This window comes from Thalassophryne amazonica, chromosome 1, assembly GCF_902500255.1.
Source record: "Thalassophryne amazonica chromosome 1, fThaAma1.1, whole genome shotgun sequence".
Classification (NCBI taxonomy): Eukaryota; Metazoa; Chordata; class Actinopteri; order Batrachoidiformes; family Batrachoididae; genus Thalassophryne; species Thalassophryne amazonica.
Window position 1 is genome coordinate 64,139,371 of NC_047103.1, and position 19,036 is coordinate 64,158,406.

The 19,036-nt window shown below is 39.6% G+C and overlaps 1 protein-coding gene across 1 annotated transcript; it reads left to right on the forward strand.

Moving 5' to 3' along the window:
* Positions 1–12,235: 12,235 nt before the first annotated feature.
* nanog (nanog homeobox) lies at positions 12,236–19,036 on the forward strand. Its single transcript, XM_034171140.1, has 4 exons — positions 12,236–14,030; positions 17,130–17,515; positions 17,608–17,751; positions 18,105–19,036. The coding sequence occupies exons 1-4, from the start codon at positions 13,625–13,627 to the stop codon at positions 18,459–18,461; spliced, it is 1,293 nt and encodes a 430-aa protein (XP_034027031.1). The 5' UTR covers positions 12,236–13,624; the 3' UTR covers positions 18,462–19,036.

The following is a 19,036-nucleotide window of genomic DNA, read 5'->3' on the forward strand; positions in this document are numbered from 1 at the left end:
AAAATAGCAAAGCTACTGAGGTCTGATCATCAAATAATCAAATGCTTTGTTGCAAATAGTCAACAGGGTCACAAGAAATCTGCAGAGAAGAAAAGATGTAACTTAACTGCAAAAGAGATGAATCAGAATCAGAATTTCTTTATTGTCCTGTAAAGGGAAATTAATGTTGCAGCAGGAGCACACAAAGGACAAGGTACACAAAGATAACAATATCAACAGTGAAAATACCCCCCCCCCCCCCAAAAAAAAAAACTAATAATAATAACAATAATAATAATAATAAAATAAAAACAATAAAAACAATACCCATACAATGTCAAATATTCAATCCAGAGTCCATGCCAAAAACAAAAGTACTGCAAAAATGCAATATGTGGATGTGCAAATAAGCAATAGTAGTGCAAAATAAACAACATCAAAAGGCTAATTGCCATTGAGTAATAAAATTGCACTAGGGATAAACGAGACCTGAAATCTTTTAGTCCTCCTCATAGGAGCCCTAAAACGACGGCCTGAGGGCAGAAGCTCAAACTCTTTTTTCAGTGGATGATTAGAACAATCCAGAACAGCATTAGCCTTTCTCAGGACCTGTCTGTTATAGATGGACATTACCTCGGCCTGCTGACTACCTGAGATTTTTCCAGCAGTTTTGACAAGACTGCCAAGATGACTCTTATTTGAACAATTCAAATTTCCAAACCAAGCAACAATACAAAAAGTCAAGACTGATTCAATAAAACTTCTATAAAAAAGAGTCATCATCTCAGAAGAAACCTGGAAGGTTCTCATCTTCCTCAAAAAGAACAATCTTTGCTGAACCTTTTTGGAGATAACATCAACATGAGATTCAAAGCAAAGTTTATCATCAAGGACCACACCCAGGTATTTATAGCTCTCCACCATCTCAACATCAGCATTTTTAATAACAGTTGGTGATGGAAAACAGGTAGACTTCGTAAAATCAATAATCATATCTTTAGTTTTTGACACATTCAATTCCAGAAAAGACTCCTCACACCAAGAGACAAAGTCATCAACAGCAGGCCCATGGTCCTGCTCATCTCCCTGAAGCAGACTAACAATAACTGTATCATCAGCAAACTTTAAGATGTGTCTGTTACTGACACTGCTGCGGCACTCATTAGTGTACAAAATAAAGAGCAGGGGTGACAAGCAGCAACCCTGAGGAGAGCCAGTAGAAGAGGAGAGCACACGAGAAAGAACACCGTTGACTCTCACACACTGTGACCTATGAGTTAAAAAGTCAGTTATCCAACTAATCAGGTGAGGATCAAGTTTAAAATGATGGAGGAGCCTATCAGCAAGCAAAAAAGGTTGGATGGTATTGAATGCTGAGGAAAAGTCTATAAATAAGAGTCTGGCATGTGTCTTCTGCCCCTCCAAATGCCTAAACAAAAAGTGCAATAATGTTACCACTGCATCCTCGACACCTCTGCCAGCTCGGTATGCAAACTGCAGTGGGTCAAGCTGTTGTTCAACATGCAACAAAATTTCTGATCTGACAATCTTCTCAAAAGTCTTCATCACTAAAGAAGTCAAAGCTATAGGCCTGAAATCATTAAATACTTGGGGGAGCCACTCTTTACTATTGGAACAATAACCGAATGTTTCCAAAGCTTAGGTACTTTGTGCAGCTCAAGAGACCGTGAAAAAATATAATGGAAAATACTGCTCAGCTGATCCGCACAAGTTTTTAATACTTTACCACAGATATTATCAGGTCCAGGGCTCTTAGCCTTAGTTTTCTTAAAAAGATTTGCCACATCATCCACATCAATAGAAAATGCTGGAGACATTGTCAAAGTATCTTTAAAAACACCTGTCTGTGCAATAAAATTCTGAATTTCAAATCGAAGATAAAAACTGTTTAAATCATCTGCTAACTCTTTATCTGAAGTAAAACCATCCAATGAAATTTTGTCATTCCCCTTCCTCAGTAACCCTGTCATTGTTCTCATTCCATTCCAGGCTTTCCTCAAATTGTTACTGCTCAGTTCAGCCTCAATTTTATCTTTATACCTTAATTTTGCCTTTTTTTATTTCAGACCTCACTTCCTTCTTTAGTTTTCTTTCTGTAAGGACATCACCCATATCAAAGGCAATTTTCCTTTTGTGAATAAGTCCCCTAATATCCTTAGATAGCCATGGCTTATTATTAGGAAAATTTTTTACCTCCATAGAAGGAATCACGGAGTCTCTGCAAAATGAGATATAGCTACACACAACATCGGTGAGTTCATCAATATCTGAGCAGTCCTCCTGGAATAGAGACCAGTCTGTGCAATCGAAACATCCTTGTAGGGCAAGTGAACTGTCATTGCTCCAGACTTTGACCTGCTTTTTGCAAGTCTTTTCCCTCCTCAGCACAGATTTATACATGGGAAGGAGGTGAACAATGTTAAGATCTGAAGAGCCCAGTGCGGGTCCTGCCTCAGATTTATATGCCCCTTTAATAGATCCATAACAAAGATCTAAAGTTCTGTTACGCCTTGTAGGACAGGTGACGTACTGATAAAAATTATTCAGTGATTTCTTAAGATTGCAGTGATTAAAATCCCCCAAAATAAAATTTGGAACATCAGGAGAAATAGATTGCAGATCGTGTATCACTTTAAAGATTGTGTCTGAAGCAGATCTGATGTCAGCTTTGGGGTGGATGTAGAACACTGTGACAAATATTTGGGGAAATTCCCTTGGGAGGTAGAACGGCCTCAGTGACACAGACAAAAGCTCAATATCAGGTAGGCACAGCCGCTGGCGCAGTTACCTGACTGCACCATCTGCGGTTTATGTACAAGCATACTCCTCCTCCCTGAGTTTTACGCGTCGCTTCACTGTCCCGATCCAAACGCACAGGAACACTGAAGCCGCTAAGTTCCAGAGAAGAGTCACAGTCCGAATCAGACAGCCATGTCTCAGTAAATGCTAAGACACATGCATCCCTGAATTCCCGTAAGTGAAGAACATTTCCCTGTAGTTCATCAGTCTTATTCCTCAAAGACTGGACATTTGCCATGATCATAGAAGGCAGAGGAATACGGTTCTTACTTTGAAGTTTCCTGATGCACTGACGCACGCCGCCTCTCCGTCCACATTTCCGACATCTTGGCTTCCCAAAGCGCTCCCGAAATACAAAAGATAAATCTTTTGTAGAGTTTTTGACCAGCCAAGAGTGTGTGGGATCATTCCCGGCTACACAGTGCCGTCTTAATCCTATGAGAGCCTCCCGTGTATACGTGATTGTTTGGGAGTGCTCATAGCTCCAGGTAAAATTCGCAATAAACAATGCGAATAAGAGATAAATCATCTCCATTGCGACAGGGACTCAGTTAAAACAATCACAAATGTACAGGTTTCCAAAAACAAACACTTAAACACTTAAAACAGGTTAAAAAGAACATAAAATAGACACACAGAAAACACCAGCTGCGTGTCGCCACAAGAGCAGCGCCACCCCACTTCCTGAGATGAATGAGATGAATTAAATGTGATTCTACCACAAACCCATTATCTTCCACTGCCAATATAGTCCAGAACATACCTGGAGTGTCCAGAAGTACAAGATTTTCAGCATTCGGAGACATGGACAAGGTAAGGAAGGCTGAAACATGACCACCACTGAACAAGACTCACAAGATGAAACATCAAGATTGGGCCAAGAAATATCAGAAGACAGAAGGTTTTAATGGACAGATTAAATGAGAGTGACTGAGAGCACGCATCAGTACTGCACTTCTTCGCATCCACAACACCATGGTCTAGTGTTAAGCATTGGGCTTTTGACCAGAGGATCCTTGGTTCAAACCCCAGTCTGGCCAGACAATCACTACAGACCCTTGGGCAAGGTCCTTAATCCCCAAGTTGCTCCCTGTAGGGTATCTGGTAAAATAATAATAAAATAATAATAATAATAAAGAAATGTGTCTAATCCCAAAGTGGATGTGTATCAGATCTGTTGTAGTGACCCATGAGCAACCGGAGGCAGCTGAAAAGAAAAACAAAAAAACAAGACATGTATAGTACTTTTTGAATATGATTTTACTTCCTCATTGGGACATCTTAATTATTAATATACAACAAAGAAGTGTCACACTGCCTCATGCACATGGCAGTTATCACAGATGAGCATTATTTTATGCAGCAGATGCAGCAAATGCTGCTACTCTGCACACATCATTCCCATGTTGTCTTTGATATCAAAGCTTTAATCTGCCAGCACTTCACCTGCTAACAACTTGTTAAGAAGATTATGTCCTTGTCACTATCCACCCCCCGACCCCACACACACACACACACACATACATACATACATACATACATATACTCAACAAAAATATAAACGCAACACTTTTGGTTTTGCTCCCATTTTGCATGAGATTAACTCAATGATCTAAAACTTTTTCCACATACACAATATCACCATTTCCCTCAAATACTGTGCACAAACCAGTCTAAATCTGTGATAGTGAGCACTTCTCCTTTGCTGAGATAATCCATCCCACCTCACAGGTGTGCCATATCAAGATGCTGATTAGACACCATGATTAGTGCACAGGTGTGCCTTAGACTGCCCACAATAAAAGGCCACTCTGAAAGGTGCAGTTTTGTTTTATTGGGGGGGGATACCAGTCAGTATCTGGTGTGACCACCATTTGCCTCATGCAGTGCAACACATCTCCTTCGCATCATCCGTGAAGAGAACATCTCTCCAACGTGCCAAACGGCAGCAAATGTGAGCATTTGCCCACTCAAATCGGTTACAACGACGAACTGGAGTCAGGTCGAGACCCCGATGAGGACGACGAGCATGCACATGAGCTTCCCTGAGACAGTTTCTGACAGTTTGTGCAGAAATTCTTTGGTTATGCAAACCGATTGTTCCAGTAGCTGTCCGAGTGGATGGTCTCAGATGATCTTGGAGGTGAACATGCTGGATGTGGAGGTCCTGGGCTGGTGTAGTTACACGTGGTCTGCGGTTGTGAGGCTGGTTGGATGTACTGCCAAATTCTCTGAAACGCCTTTGGAGACGGCTTATGGTAGAGAAATGAACATTCAATACACGAGCAACAGTTCTGGTTGACATTCCTGCTGTCAGCATGCCAATTGCACGCTCCCTCAAATCTTGCGACATCTGTGGCATTGTGCTGTGTGATAAAACTGCACCTTTCAGAGTGGCCTTTTATTGTGGGCAGTCTAAGGCACACCTGTGCACTAATCATGGTGTCTAATCAGCATCTTGATATGGCACACCTGTGAGGTGGGATGGATTATCTCAACAAAGGAGAAGTGCTCACTATCACAGATTCAGACTGGTTTGTGAACAATATTTGAGAGAAATGGTAATATTGTATATGTGGAAAAAGTTTTAGATCTTTGAGTTCATCTCATACAAAATGGGAGCAAAACCAAAAGTGTTGCGTTTATATTTTTGTTGAGTATACATACATACATACATACATACACACACCTCTGAAATGAATGAGATAGTGACGTGGGTCAGCTATTGCAGCAAAGGTAAATACATCAAACTGGCAAAGCATGGAAGCTCAGTGTTGTGCTTGACTGTTTCTGTCTTTGGAGAGCTCCTCATCCATCCTGGTCTTCTTAAACTCACAGTGAAGATTTCTGTTGTGCTGCAACACAGGTAATTTCCACAGTTTTGCATTCACAAAAAAGCATGCTTAGACTGGGCTGCGGCGGGCTGGAGCCTAACCCAGCCAGCACAGGGCATAAAAGCAGATATACTGCTTGTACTATTACACAAATAATGAAGGCAAAGCCAAGTTGAATGGAACATTCATCTTTCACCTTGTATGCAGTGGTGTCAAAAGTACACACATTTGTTACTTAAGTAGAAGTATAAATACTGCAGTTTAAAAACACTCTGGTAAAAGCTGAAGTATCAACTTGACCTCTTTACTCAAGTAAAAGTGAAAAAGTGTGTGCTCCAAAACCTACTTAAAGTATAAAAGTATAAAGTAACCTTTAAAAAAAGGTAGATGCCACTATATGAATTGAAAGCTTAATTTAAAAACTGATTCGTTTTACATGTGGCCCAAGACCCAAAACCCAAAATTACCCCCCAACACCACCTGCATGAAAATGTTTCAATTCTGGAAGCTGTGAAATGCAATCTGGGACTATTCCAGACGATAAACTGGAGTGAGTGCAGCATCCATTTAGTGAGGGAAAAAAAAAAACAACTTCCCTTATTCAAATTCATTCCAGTAGTATTCTGCTCTTATTAGGATGCAGCAGTTTTCTAGTTTGACAGATAGTTCTGGAGGAAATCACTAAAGAAATTAACAAACTGAAAATATGGTTTGACAGAAACAAACTGTCATTAAACAAATAAAACAGGGATGAAGTGGAGGTGTAAGAGTCACTAGGTGTTCACAGGAAACATTTATTTCTGTATGTATGTATGTATGTATGTATGTATTTATCCCTTACCAAAAAGTAGTATATGCAAGTATGTTTCAAGTATACTTCTAGTTTACTTTTTATATACTTATCAGTACTATTTTTTGGTAAGGGATATATTCGTTGTTAGTTGCTTTTATATTTTATTTTCTGTTGTGTTTCCATTCAGGTTCTTTTTGTCTCTTTCTCTGAAATTGTATATAATAATCATTAGATTATCAATATATAAACAAAAATAAATTTAAGAAATATTACAATTTGAAAACAAATGCACCCAAACGTGAAGACAGCTGGAACTGCTTCATGCTAACTTTTAACATTGAAAATGCCATAGACATGCTAACGCGTTTTTAAGTTATAAAATACATCTATCAACTGTTTCAGAAGACCATAACAGGTCGGTTTAACATAGAAAAGGTAAATAATACTCACAGAAGTATGCTCTTTAGGGTTTTAGCGGGGGAAAATTAAGCGAAAGAAAGAAAGAATAAACGAAACAATAGGTCGAAGCATTGCTTCAATCTGCGAACCACTGCTTCAATTGGTTCAAAATCCATTCCTTTATCTTCATTGATCCATGTTTCTGATATAGCAATTATGTTAAATATTTTTTTAAATTGACTTAAATATTCTTTAATGTTGTTAAAGTTTGCATACAGACTTCTGCTGTTGAAATGGACTATTGATCATTTGTTATCCGTTTTAATGATCCGATTAAACTGTTCATCTGTATAATAGCAACAACTGTCATTGATATTTGAGAAGAAATTATTGTCCGGGTCTATATCGTGCTCCAAGTCCAGTACATTGTGGTCTGTGTATTTAAATGTTCTCAGTTCTACTTTTCCATGATCAGCAATCCTGTGAGTTATATCCTTCTTGTCTCCAGATGTAGATGATGTAGTAGATGAATAGGTTCCTCTGGTCTGTGTCATGGTGTTGTGATGTGTTTGTGTCCTCATACCTTATTGATTGTATTTGTCCAGTTCCTCGATGTTCCTGATTACCATAACCTTCGCTTGTTCTGGTGTTCCGTTCAGTTTGAATGTTTTGCAGTTGGATGTCCATGTCTGTTGAATTTTTCCCTGCTTTTTTAAGAAACGAGCTTTCCTGGCGATGTCTGCATTTCTTTTGGTCAGATGTTCATTGATGAATACGTTTGTTCCTTTAAGTTTCCGTCCCTGTTTTAACAATGCCATTTTATGTTTTCTGTTCACAAACCTCATTATAACTGCTTGCTTGTCTCCATCCTCTCTCCTGGGCAGGGGGTGGCACGCTTCAATGTTATTACAGTCCGTTTGAATACCTTTAGATTGCAGGAAGTCAGCCACTTGTTGTTCCACTGAGCTGGCCTCCTGCTCACTGGCCTCCCCTCCGCTGTCTTCTGACACCGCCCGTGCGTAGGATCGAGGTTTAATATGAATTCCTGTAATAATAACGTCGTTCATCCTTGTGTACTGTTCCAACTCCGCAACACGGTTCTCCAGGTACACCAGACGCCGGTCTTTCTCGGCATTCTGGATCCATAATGGATTTCTGCTGCATTTTAACAACAGAGATTTCCTCAGACAAAAAGTCCAGGAACTTCTTGATATCGTCTCGCTCCTCCGCCGTCAGTGCCTTCTTCGGACCCATGGTCAGATAAATCCGCGCTGGCACCTCGGTAAAGCCTCGCCGGTGTAACTGCGCTGGCGCCTCGGGCTTCAGGTGGAGCCGCGGTGTCAGCGCACATCCACCGGCGCTGAAGCCAAGAGTAACGAGGCTGTTTGTTTTGCAAATGTAAGGAATAGAAAGTACAGATACTTGTGTGAAAATGTAATGAGTAGAAGTCAGAAGTAGGCAGAAAAATAAGTAAAGGAGTAAAGTATAGATACCTAAAAAGTGTACTTAAGTACAGTAACGAAGTATTTGTACTTCGTTACTTGACACCTCTGCTTGTATGTCACGTGACATGGATTATTCATACCATTTGCCATTGTGTTTCACTGACCGTGCAATAGTTCTTTTTAGCGTGCAATTTTGGTGCTATATGAAATGTGCTATTGCACACCCTGACCACCACTCACACTTGGGGCAGCATTTTTGAGGTTAAATGAATTGACTGACACCCATCCAAATTCCTCCAAAAAGGAACATGCTCTGATAATCATCAAGACATTAAACAGTGGTTTCCATTCAACATAGTTTATTTACACTGCAGAATAACAAATATTAAGAAATTAAAATACATGTGGAATTAAAAAAAAAAAATCAAATTAATGCAATATCTGGCTTTACCTCCTGTTCCTCCATCTACTCAATGTGATGGCTGCTGCCTTTGTGCAATTTGTCAGATTTGCTTATTAGTGTATAAGATCCAAAAGGAACAAAGTATGGTTTTAGAGTTTCCTAAATTTTAATGATTAAACTTATTCAAAAAATATTAGCTGACTTAAAGTTAGCAGAACTAAATTTAGTGAAAGCTACCTGGTCTGCTCATGGTTTTCAAAGTTAGCTGAAAAGCTAATCTGCTAACAAAAACATTTCCTTCACTGAACTGTGCCCACCGCTGCTCAGTTGATAAAGTGGGTTATTCACAAACCATGGGGTCAGTGGGTTTGATTAATGAATCAAAGTGAGATGCCAAATCCTATCCTGAAAGAAAGAATCAAATCTGTATCTCAGAAAAGCATTTTCGTCAAAATATGCATTTAACAAACTACATTGATTCAGTTTAGTTTCACAAATATAAGGTGGAATTCATACGGGAGAACTGTTTAAATTTTGCTCAAGTCTTAAAGTTTATCAGTAATTTCTAAAGAAATTTATTACATTTTGTTAAAGTGGTTTCTCCATAAATGATGTGCCTCCTGCTATCAGATTCAGGTATGAAGTTAGTTGTTGAAGTAAATAACATGAAGATTTACATAATCATGTAATTAAAGACACATGAAGATTGATATCTTGCCTTGCTGTACTGTGACACTAAAGGTCTTAGATGACTCTGTAGGTGTCGGCATGGATTGGCATCCTTTATTTTTTTTTAGTATGGTATTTTGAGAAACGTACTATGTATTATTATATGAAAAACCTCATGTTGCATACTTGATTGAATATTATTTCTGTAGAAACACTACTTTTACTTTTACTACTTTTACTTTTTTACTTCTCAAAATTTAAAATGTTTTATGGATTATGATGAATTGCCGGGGAAAAATAGCCCTTGGGTCAACAAAGAGTTGAGAAATCATGGTGACCTAAATCTGTCTCAAACTTTGACAGTCTTCAGCATTTTCACTTAACTTCTGAAAGATTAGATAGGCACAAAGAGTTCTGACTGCCAGCGTTTGTCAGTTAGTGGTAGTAATAATGGTTGGCTATTAACCCCAATTCCAATGAATTGGACATTGTGTGAAATGTAAATAAAAACAGAATACAATGATTTGCAAATCCTCTTCAACCTATAGTCAATTGATTCCACCACAAAAACAAGATATTTAATGTTCAATCTGATAGACTTTTTTGTTTTTGTGCAAATATTTGTCCATTTTGAAATGGATGCCTGCAACACGTTTCAAAAAAGCTGGGACAGGTTGCAACAAAAGACTGGGAAAGTTGATGAATGCTCAAAGGACACCTGTTTGAAACATTCCACAAGTGAACAGGTTAATTGGAAAAAGGTGAGTGTCATAATTGGGTATAAAAGCAGCATCCCCAAAAGGCTCAGCCATTCACAAGCAAAGATGGGGCGAGGATCACCACTTTGTGAACAACTGCGTGAAAAAATAGTCCAACAGTTTAAGAACAATGTTTCTCAATGTTCAATTGCAGGGAATTTAGGGATTCCATCATCTATAGTCCATAATATAATCAGAAGATTCAGAGAACCTGGAGAACTTTCTACATGTAAGCGGCAAGGCCAAAAAACAACACCGAATGCACGTGACCTTCAATCCCTGAAGTGGCACTGCATTAAAAACTGACATCATTGTGTAAAGGATCTTATCACATGGGCTCAGGAACACTTCAGAAAATCACTGTCAGTTAACACAGTTTGTCACTACATCTACAAGTTAAAACTAACATGCAAGTGAAAGCCATACATCAACAACATCCAGAAACACCACCGCCTTCTCTGGGCCCGAGCTTATTTGAAATGGAAATGAACTGAAAAGCCAGCATCTGTGATGGTATGGGGGTGTGTTACTGCCTATGGCATGGGCAACTTACACATCTATGATGGCACCATCAATGCTGAAATGTACATCCAGGTTTTGGAGCAACACATGATGCCATCCAAGCAATGTCTTTTTCAGGGTCGTCCTTGCTTATTTCAGCAAGACAATGCCAAGCCACATTCTGCATGTGTTACAACAGCATGGCTTCTTAGTAAAAGAGTGTAGGTACTAGACTGGCCTGCCAGACCTGTCACCCATTGAAAATGTGTGGCGCATTATGAAGCGCAAAATATGACAACGGAGACCCCGGACTGTTGAACAACTGAAGTCGTACATCAAGCAAGAATGGGAAAGAATTCCACCTACAAAGCTTCAACAATAAGCGAAGTGGGCATCGCATCTGCGCATGCGTGGGTCAAACGGAGGCAAAAATCCCAGCTACCACACTCACACTGCTCCCATTGAATTTCGTATACAGTAGCATTAGCGGACTGTAAAAGTTAAGGCTTTTACATTGTTTCAAAGGCTTTAAGCCTTAGGCGACACATACAATAATGACAAGGGCGCATTGTGCTGTTTTCAAATGCTCGAACAGAATTTATAGGCTTGAAACTTGGCTGAAAACACACGATTGCAAAGCTCCGCCGAGTCCACACAAAGACGGAAAGAAGAAAAAATGTGGTTGGAAACCTCCGTTCATTCTACACAATTTCGCCACAGAAAAGAAAGATCCAGACGGACGTAAAAGACGGACTAAAATTCTAAGTTTCTTGCACACATTTATTTTGTCAATATCCTGAAACCGTGCTGCCGTTTTCGTGCATCGGCGTATGACTGTAATGTTGCGCCATGAATGACGCGGCGCGTAATATTGTAAAATTGACATGTTCTATAAACAAACTGCATGCATGCACATATCATTGTATGCCTGTCAATTTATCAAAACAAAGGTGACACCAAAGAGGTTATATGTGAGACTCACCATCATTGTCGTCATTACGAAGCCGGCGGAGTAGCAATTTCTCATCCCTGCTTAGCAAATATTCTGCAATATCCACAGTTTCAGTCTCTGGACTTCGTCTAACCATCCGTCAGTTGCCTTCAAGGGGTCAGAAATTTGTTTGTCTCCAACTATCAACAAGGACTGGTCATTTTCAACAGCAGCGCGCGCTTCCTCCGTCGGCACTAACGGTAGTTTCTGTACAGATGCAGCACACGCAAGCACAACCAGCTCTTCTTTCCATTTCTGTCCACTGCCGTACGTAGTCCTGGTTGTAACAGGCAATCCGCGGAGCTTACAAAAACGCTTTAAATCATCAACTTTCCAGCGGCTGAAATTATCTAAATCACAGCACTCCTCGCTGCTTTCCGCCACCATAGCTTGTGGGTTGGTAGCTGAAAAATTTAGCCTACCCATAATGCACCGCACAGCCTGAGATGCGCACTTAGCTTATTAGTGTCCTCAGTTCCCAAACACTTATTGAGTGTTGTTAGAAGGAAAGGTGATGTAACACAGTGGGAAACATACCACTGTCCCAGCTTTTTTGAAACATGTTGCAGGCATCCATTTTAAAATGAGCAAATATTTGCACAAAAACAATAAAGTTTATCAGTTTGAACATTAAATATCTTGTCTTTGTGGTGTATTCAATTGAATATAGGTTGAAGAGGATTTGCAAATCATTGTATTCTGTTTTTATTTACATTTTACGCAACATCCCAACTTCAATGGAATTGGGGTTGTACTACCCCAGCAGAGGTAATTTCCTAGTTGCAATCAAACTGGTTCTCTAAACATGACTAAAATCCCCTTTTCACCTGGAAATCTCTTTGGAAATGGACGCCTTAGCGGTGTGCAACTGAAAGACTGATTTGTGTCTGTTTGTGCATAAATACATGTTTGAAACAGCCTTAAATGGATGAAAAATTGCTTTAAGGTCAAATGCATAGCTACTCCAGGCGATACCCTAATTTGGCAATGTGCAATGTCCTGACCCAAATTCATGTCCAATTCCAGCAGACCATCAAAGGCAAACCTGTTGTCTCAACACATACTAATGTTAACGCCCTGCACACCTGTTTATCCCAACCCCAAAGTGAGTACACATTTTACATGTCCCGAACTCATCATCCCCCCTCCTGTCCAGCTCGACATCAGTAGAAATGCAAATGTTCCCATTAGGCTCATTGTTCCCACATCATCTCACCACTAAATGAATCATTACCAAGTCAATACAGCCAAGGATGGAGAACACAAACAACTGTTTGGGCATTAAAACACAGCCTAAATTAATTCATCTTTGTGAAAGGATTGTAGGTGAAGGTGAAAGCACTCTGCATCAACATGTCCAGTGATCAGGATGGGGGTTTGGCATTACGCTGCTGTCTTTGATTGTGTTCAGCCAAAAAGTACAAATACTTAACTGATTCTTGAACGTGCAGTCACTTATGCATGTTTGTGTTGTATGTAATTTTACATTACATTGCACTCTTAAATAAAAGCAAAAATTAAGTCCCAAAAAATGCATCTTACAACTGCCAAACTCCTGTGACCTTCACTAACACTGCAATATATTGTTTATATATATATATATATATATATATATATATATATATATATATGTATATCTTGAGAGTGACGTTTTATGTATATTCAGTTGATCTCTGAATATCACATATACAGTTTAAAAATTAACATAATTAGAGCCTGATCTGACTCAGTTTACAGTTTTGTTTTTTTTGTTGTTGCAACAATGCAACACTTTTTAAAACAGCCAATAAAGGATAATATGTAAGAATTAAGTCTGAATAAGTGAGCCAATGGGATGGCCCCGTGTAATCAAACCCCGCCTCCAGAGGTGACCACACCCGTCACCGTTATAAACTGCTGCAGGTAAACTATTTTTGTTTGTACGTTCTTGTCTTTTTTTCGGTCACTGTTTATATTCGCGATACTTTTATTTCATTTTTAGTAATTAGTGTTTTCTAGCAGCAGTGTTTCCCCTTATTGTGAAGTATCAGAAATGGCAGAGTGGAAGGCGCGGATAAGTTATAACAGGTCGTATCACGCCTATGCCTACGGCCTGATGTACCAACCGGGAGCAGAGCAAAGTTCGGGGAACCCGAGCGGCTGGGTCGACGGTGGCGTGGCCGACATGTGTGATTACACCCCGGGTAAGACTCAGACTTATTATCCCGCCGCCAACAGCAAAACACATGAGGAGTCCGGCCCTCACGTTCCCGACCAGGGCGCCGTCAGCGGCCACCGTCACTACCAGAGCTCGGGCGGGCTGGTCTACCTGGGTGACCCCCAGTCAGGCCGCCTGGTCCTGACCCCGCCGCACCGGCCTGCCTACGACAGCCGGACCAACGAGGCCAGACGCACCGGAAGCGACTCGACGAGCGACTCGGAGTCGCACATCTCTCCAGGTAAAAATAAATAAATAATAATAATAAAAATAATTAAATAAAAAAGACTCTTCTACAGGTAAAATTAATAAAACAAACCTGCAGGTAAAAAAAATAAGACACCTCTCCTCCGGGTAAAATTAATAAAACACCTCTGCAGGTAAAATAAAATCAAATAAGACACCTCTCCTCTAGGTAAAATTAATAGGTAAAATAATTCACAATATCGCCCCCTTTTTTTAAGCTTTGGTAAACTGTACACTTTTTTTTTTACAACTCTTGTGAAATGAAGCGTTTAAAAAACAGCTACCAGCCCCCCAGAAAAGAGTTATGGTGGCCATCTTGGATTCCTAAAAATCAAAACTTTTGAAAACTAACTTTTTACTTTCTGGACTTCTGGTTAACCTTGGATTGTGACTGAAGCGACTGACTGTGTGTGTGTCTTGGATTTTTATTTATTTCATTTTGTACCTTCCAATCCTTGGAATTTGTAGTAAAGGTTATGAACCCTTAAACCAAGAATGGTGCTGTTATTTAACTGTGTGCCATGAAGTTGACCCACAACTAACCATAAGTCAAGAAAGTGAAACGTTAGTTTCCAAAGGTTGCTGATTTTGGAAGTCCAGGAATATGGCGACAACAACCTTTCATAAGCTTTTCAAAAATCTAGTTTTCCAAATCTAAAAAAACAAAACTATTTATCACTACATATAAGGAACCTGTTCAGTGTTTCGTGACACAGCTTCCAGTGCCTAAAGAGCACTGCCTGGGGGAGATCTAGCGCCATCTGCTGACCAAATTTGAGAATTGCAGTAGTTGTCTTTTTTACTTGAACTGCCAAGTACAAAAATTCGTATAAACTAGTACTAACTACTTGTATATTACGGCTGCAACTAACAACTATTTTCTTAATCAATAAGCCATAAAATGTCAGAAAAAAGTGTATCTGTGTTTTCCAGAGACCAGGATGATGCCGTCAAGTGTCTTTTGTTCACAAAGATCAGTTTGCAGTCAGAGGACTAAAGAAGTCTGTAAAATAAACTAGAAAATGAAATCAAGAGAATTTAGCCTTTAAAAATAATAATAATTGTAAATGACAATGAAGTGATTATTAAAGTTGCTGATTAATAATCATTAATTGTTGCAGCTCTAAACTACATAGTATGGAAATTCAGTAAGGTATATCTTACATATTATATTCCAGTTCTAAGATGGAACTATGCTAGTATATAAATGTATATCTAAAAAGGAAGCGTAAAATAGGAGAGTAGAAAAGAGTGGAGTAGAGCCACTTAGGTGCCTAGTCTTGAGAACCAGGGATGGTAGGTTTAAAAGCTTTTTTTTTTTTTTTTTTTTTTTTTTTATCTCATGGGAACTCTCCCTACTCACCCAAGCGGCTCAAGAAAAAAGTATATATAATAAGTAATAAGACATCACAGGAGAAGATTGTAGTATAATAGTGTAATTTTATAACAGTGTCATTTTGTATGTAGTCTAGTAGTAAAATTAAATATAGTTATTAGGCTAAGCTATAAATCTGGTATTTTATTATAGAAACAGAAACTGAGTGTATTGGTATCTGTCTAGAGTAACTCTGTTAGCATACTATAGGAAAATAAAAGGTATAATCATTATGCTATCAAATGGAAACCTAAGAACTTAGGTACTATATGTTGCTATCTTTAAAAGAACACAAACTGTTGAATCATTAAAAATCTACACCATGTAAAATAAAATTGTAAATAACAAAAATAAGCTAGAGTAGAAGTTAATAAGCCAACCATACCCAGCAAGCTAACATGATAAACAAAAACTGTAATTAGTGTATAAAGTATAATAGCGTGGTTAAACCTGCAGTAACGGTATTAACAAATACATATAAAATAAATGTGGACAAAAGTATGAATTGTGTGTTATCAAACACAAAAGAACCAACTATTGTAAGCTATGATGAACGTTGCTACAGCCGGCAAGATAAGCTAACGTTAGCTGTTAGGTATAACTAATTGTACCCCACTCCTCCAATATTTACTTAAATATAATAATTTTAACAAGGGGGAAACAAGAAAATGTATGGTTTGTTTGTTTGTTTGTTTTTTATTTGTTTGCTTGTTTCCAATCAACTGTGGCTCATTTTGGTAACTCTGTGTCCACAGTGATCATTCCTTTGGAGAAATGTTCATTCTGTTAAACATAACGCAAAGTTTTGAAAATGCAGTGCCTTCAACTCTTATACCTTTTAATTTATTTATGCCATTTTTGAACACAGTGATTATCAGGCTTCTCTATTTAAAAATTCTAAAATTACCCAGTTTGTGTTAAAGAATAATTTTTGAAATTTTAATAGAGAAGCCTGCATACACAAAATGTGTAAAAGGCCGAGGGGGGTCCTTTTGAAAGGCACTATTCAGGTTGTTCATACAAGAAGACAGGTTTTTGGTCTATAAAATATCGACCTGGCTTGTTGAAATAAACTCTACGATGATGTCATTTGAACTAGCCAATCAGCGAGGACATCCGGTCAAATATCGCTAGGTGCGTGTTTGCCATATCTGTTAAAATATAACCTGCCTTAAAACTATGCCTGAATCCCGCCATTTCTGGAAGAGTCAGACTGAGACTCTAAATCCATCTCAGGAACCTTCCTTATTTTCTTATATGGTTCAGTATTTGGGTTGAATTTACATGAAATGCATAAAGGTTTGGAAATTTGAACAATACTTCCAACTTCAGGACCATGGCTTTATGTACTACTTCCAGGTGTTGTGCACAGCAACACAACTCTGATGTATGGCCCAGGTCCCCTACATGGAAGGTGCACAGGTGCTTTGCCCCTTTTCACTTCCAGTCACTGCAGTTGTTCACATCAGCCATATCCTAACGCATTCAAAACCTGCCGTCAGACTTTCCAACATTCTGACTACTGCTATAGCTATTCTGCGAACCCATTTCTATCACAGACAGCAGAGCTCAGCCCAAGTAGTAGTACTGCAGCTCCTCTACTCAGTTTGGTACAATAATTACAGATCCAGCAAACCTTAAAGAAGGTGAGTTTTGAAAGTAATCTCAGGCTCGTGAACACTTTGCGATCACTGTTCTCCTCTTCATCCTTGCATTTAGACTCATGGAGTTCCAGCAGCAGCAGAGAGGGGAGTCTTCCTCAGGTAGATCCTGCAACATGGGCAAAGAATGAGCTGTATGTCGAGCCAAACAGCACGAGCCCTGATGCCAGCGAGGATGTTTCCAGTTCGCTCATGTTGGAGCCACAGAACTTTGCTGTTACAAGCAAAGAAGGACCCGACGATGGCGCTGCTCTAGATTTGCCATCATCTGCCGCAACAAAGCCAAAAACCCCTGCACCTGCTGCACACAACAAGGGGAAGGCCCGGACCACCTTCACAGAGGGTCAAATGAATGCTCTTGTACAGCGCTTCAGTGCACAGCGGTACCTCACCCCAGCTGAAATGAAGAACCTGGCGGATGTCACAGGGCTGAGCTACAAACAGGTGAGATACAAGGATATGGCACTTCAGCATTCACTTTTCTGCCTCGTACTTATGATGTTCTAATCCACGTTTGTTTGGTTGTTTACTCCTAGGTTAAAACTTGGTTTCAGAATCGAAGGATGAAGCTGAGGAGACATCAGAAAGACAACAGCTGGGTGTCTGAGCGCTACACCATCAACAAGAACAATGGGAATTCTGGAGGCTTCTTCCCCAACATTCCTCCACACGTTCAAGCAGTAAGTAGTTCCTCATTATTTGCACTCAAACATTATTTTCCCACACTGGAGACGCTCAAGCAGGTCGAGTCTGGTCAACTGGACTTGTTCAAATCAGAACTAATGACAGAAACCTGATAATGACATTCTTTGATAATCTTGAAAATAGGTACTTTAGGCTCTTGTCTTGCCTTGGTGTCCTGTTCATTTGTAACAGAGACATCACAGGTGTGGACATAGATTGACACATCCATATTGGAGGGCTAACCAGTCTGGTTGTGGTCCTAAAGGCAGGATGATACATTAGTGGAACTCATGTCATGCATTGACATGTTTATAACTCTGGTATGAACAGCCATCTGTTTATCTTTCAGTATCAGGGAAAGGCCCCCACCCAGTACAGGGAGCACTACAGCCAGCACACGATGGAGGAACCCTTTCAGCCAACACCCCACAACCTGACCTTTTACGTGGCTACTATGAGCAGTACTTCTGGATCCACTGGGTACCCCTCATGGTCCTCTGGCCTGCCCCAAACTGCCGTACCTGCGAGGCCCCAGGCCAATGGCTGGCCCATGAACCCAGGTGTCAGCTTTTACGACTACAGTCACAACAGACTGAACTCAGTCAGCCTCCCTTGCGTAGAGAATAATGTTGGGAATGTTGCAGGGTTTAACGGCAAAGATGGCGAGTGTGTCAGCGGTTACAGTCCCTTAAATACAACCCAGTAGTTGTTTATACCCATGGTAACTGGCATGATAGTTTGTGTAAATATTAACCTGTAACTACAAAATTTGAGAGGAACGTGGTAAACTGACTTTTATTGGCCTGAGTGTGCATGTTTGCGTTTTATGTTGAACAATGTTGTATTTTATTACCTACTGTATTTAATGTACGTTAGACCTTTTACGTCTAAGATGAGTTTTACATTGTTTTTGGAGAAATGTTCCACAGATCTGGTGTATTCACAACTGATTAACACGTTTGACAACTTGAAATTTCTCTCTATTGGGTAAACCTCAGATCTTGTCTACCTTTGTACTAGACAGTAGGAGATATAATTGAAGGTCAAATGGGGGGGAAATGGCAGAGAAGGGCTACAACACAAAAAATTGCATTAATTTAACTACAGGTCTAGATAATATATGAATTTGGCAACAGGGAGCTGTGTCCAAAATAAGTTTCTCAAATTCAGAAAACATATCCCAACAGAACCCAAATATAACATGCGGCACATACAAGTTAATGTGCTGTGGCTATCTGCGTGGTGTGGATTAGTCAAAGAGCAGCTTGTAGCACAACAAAA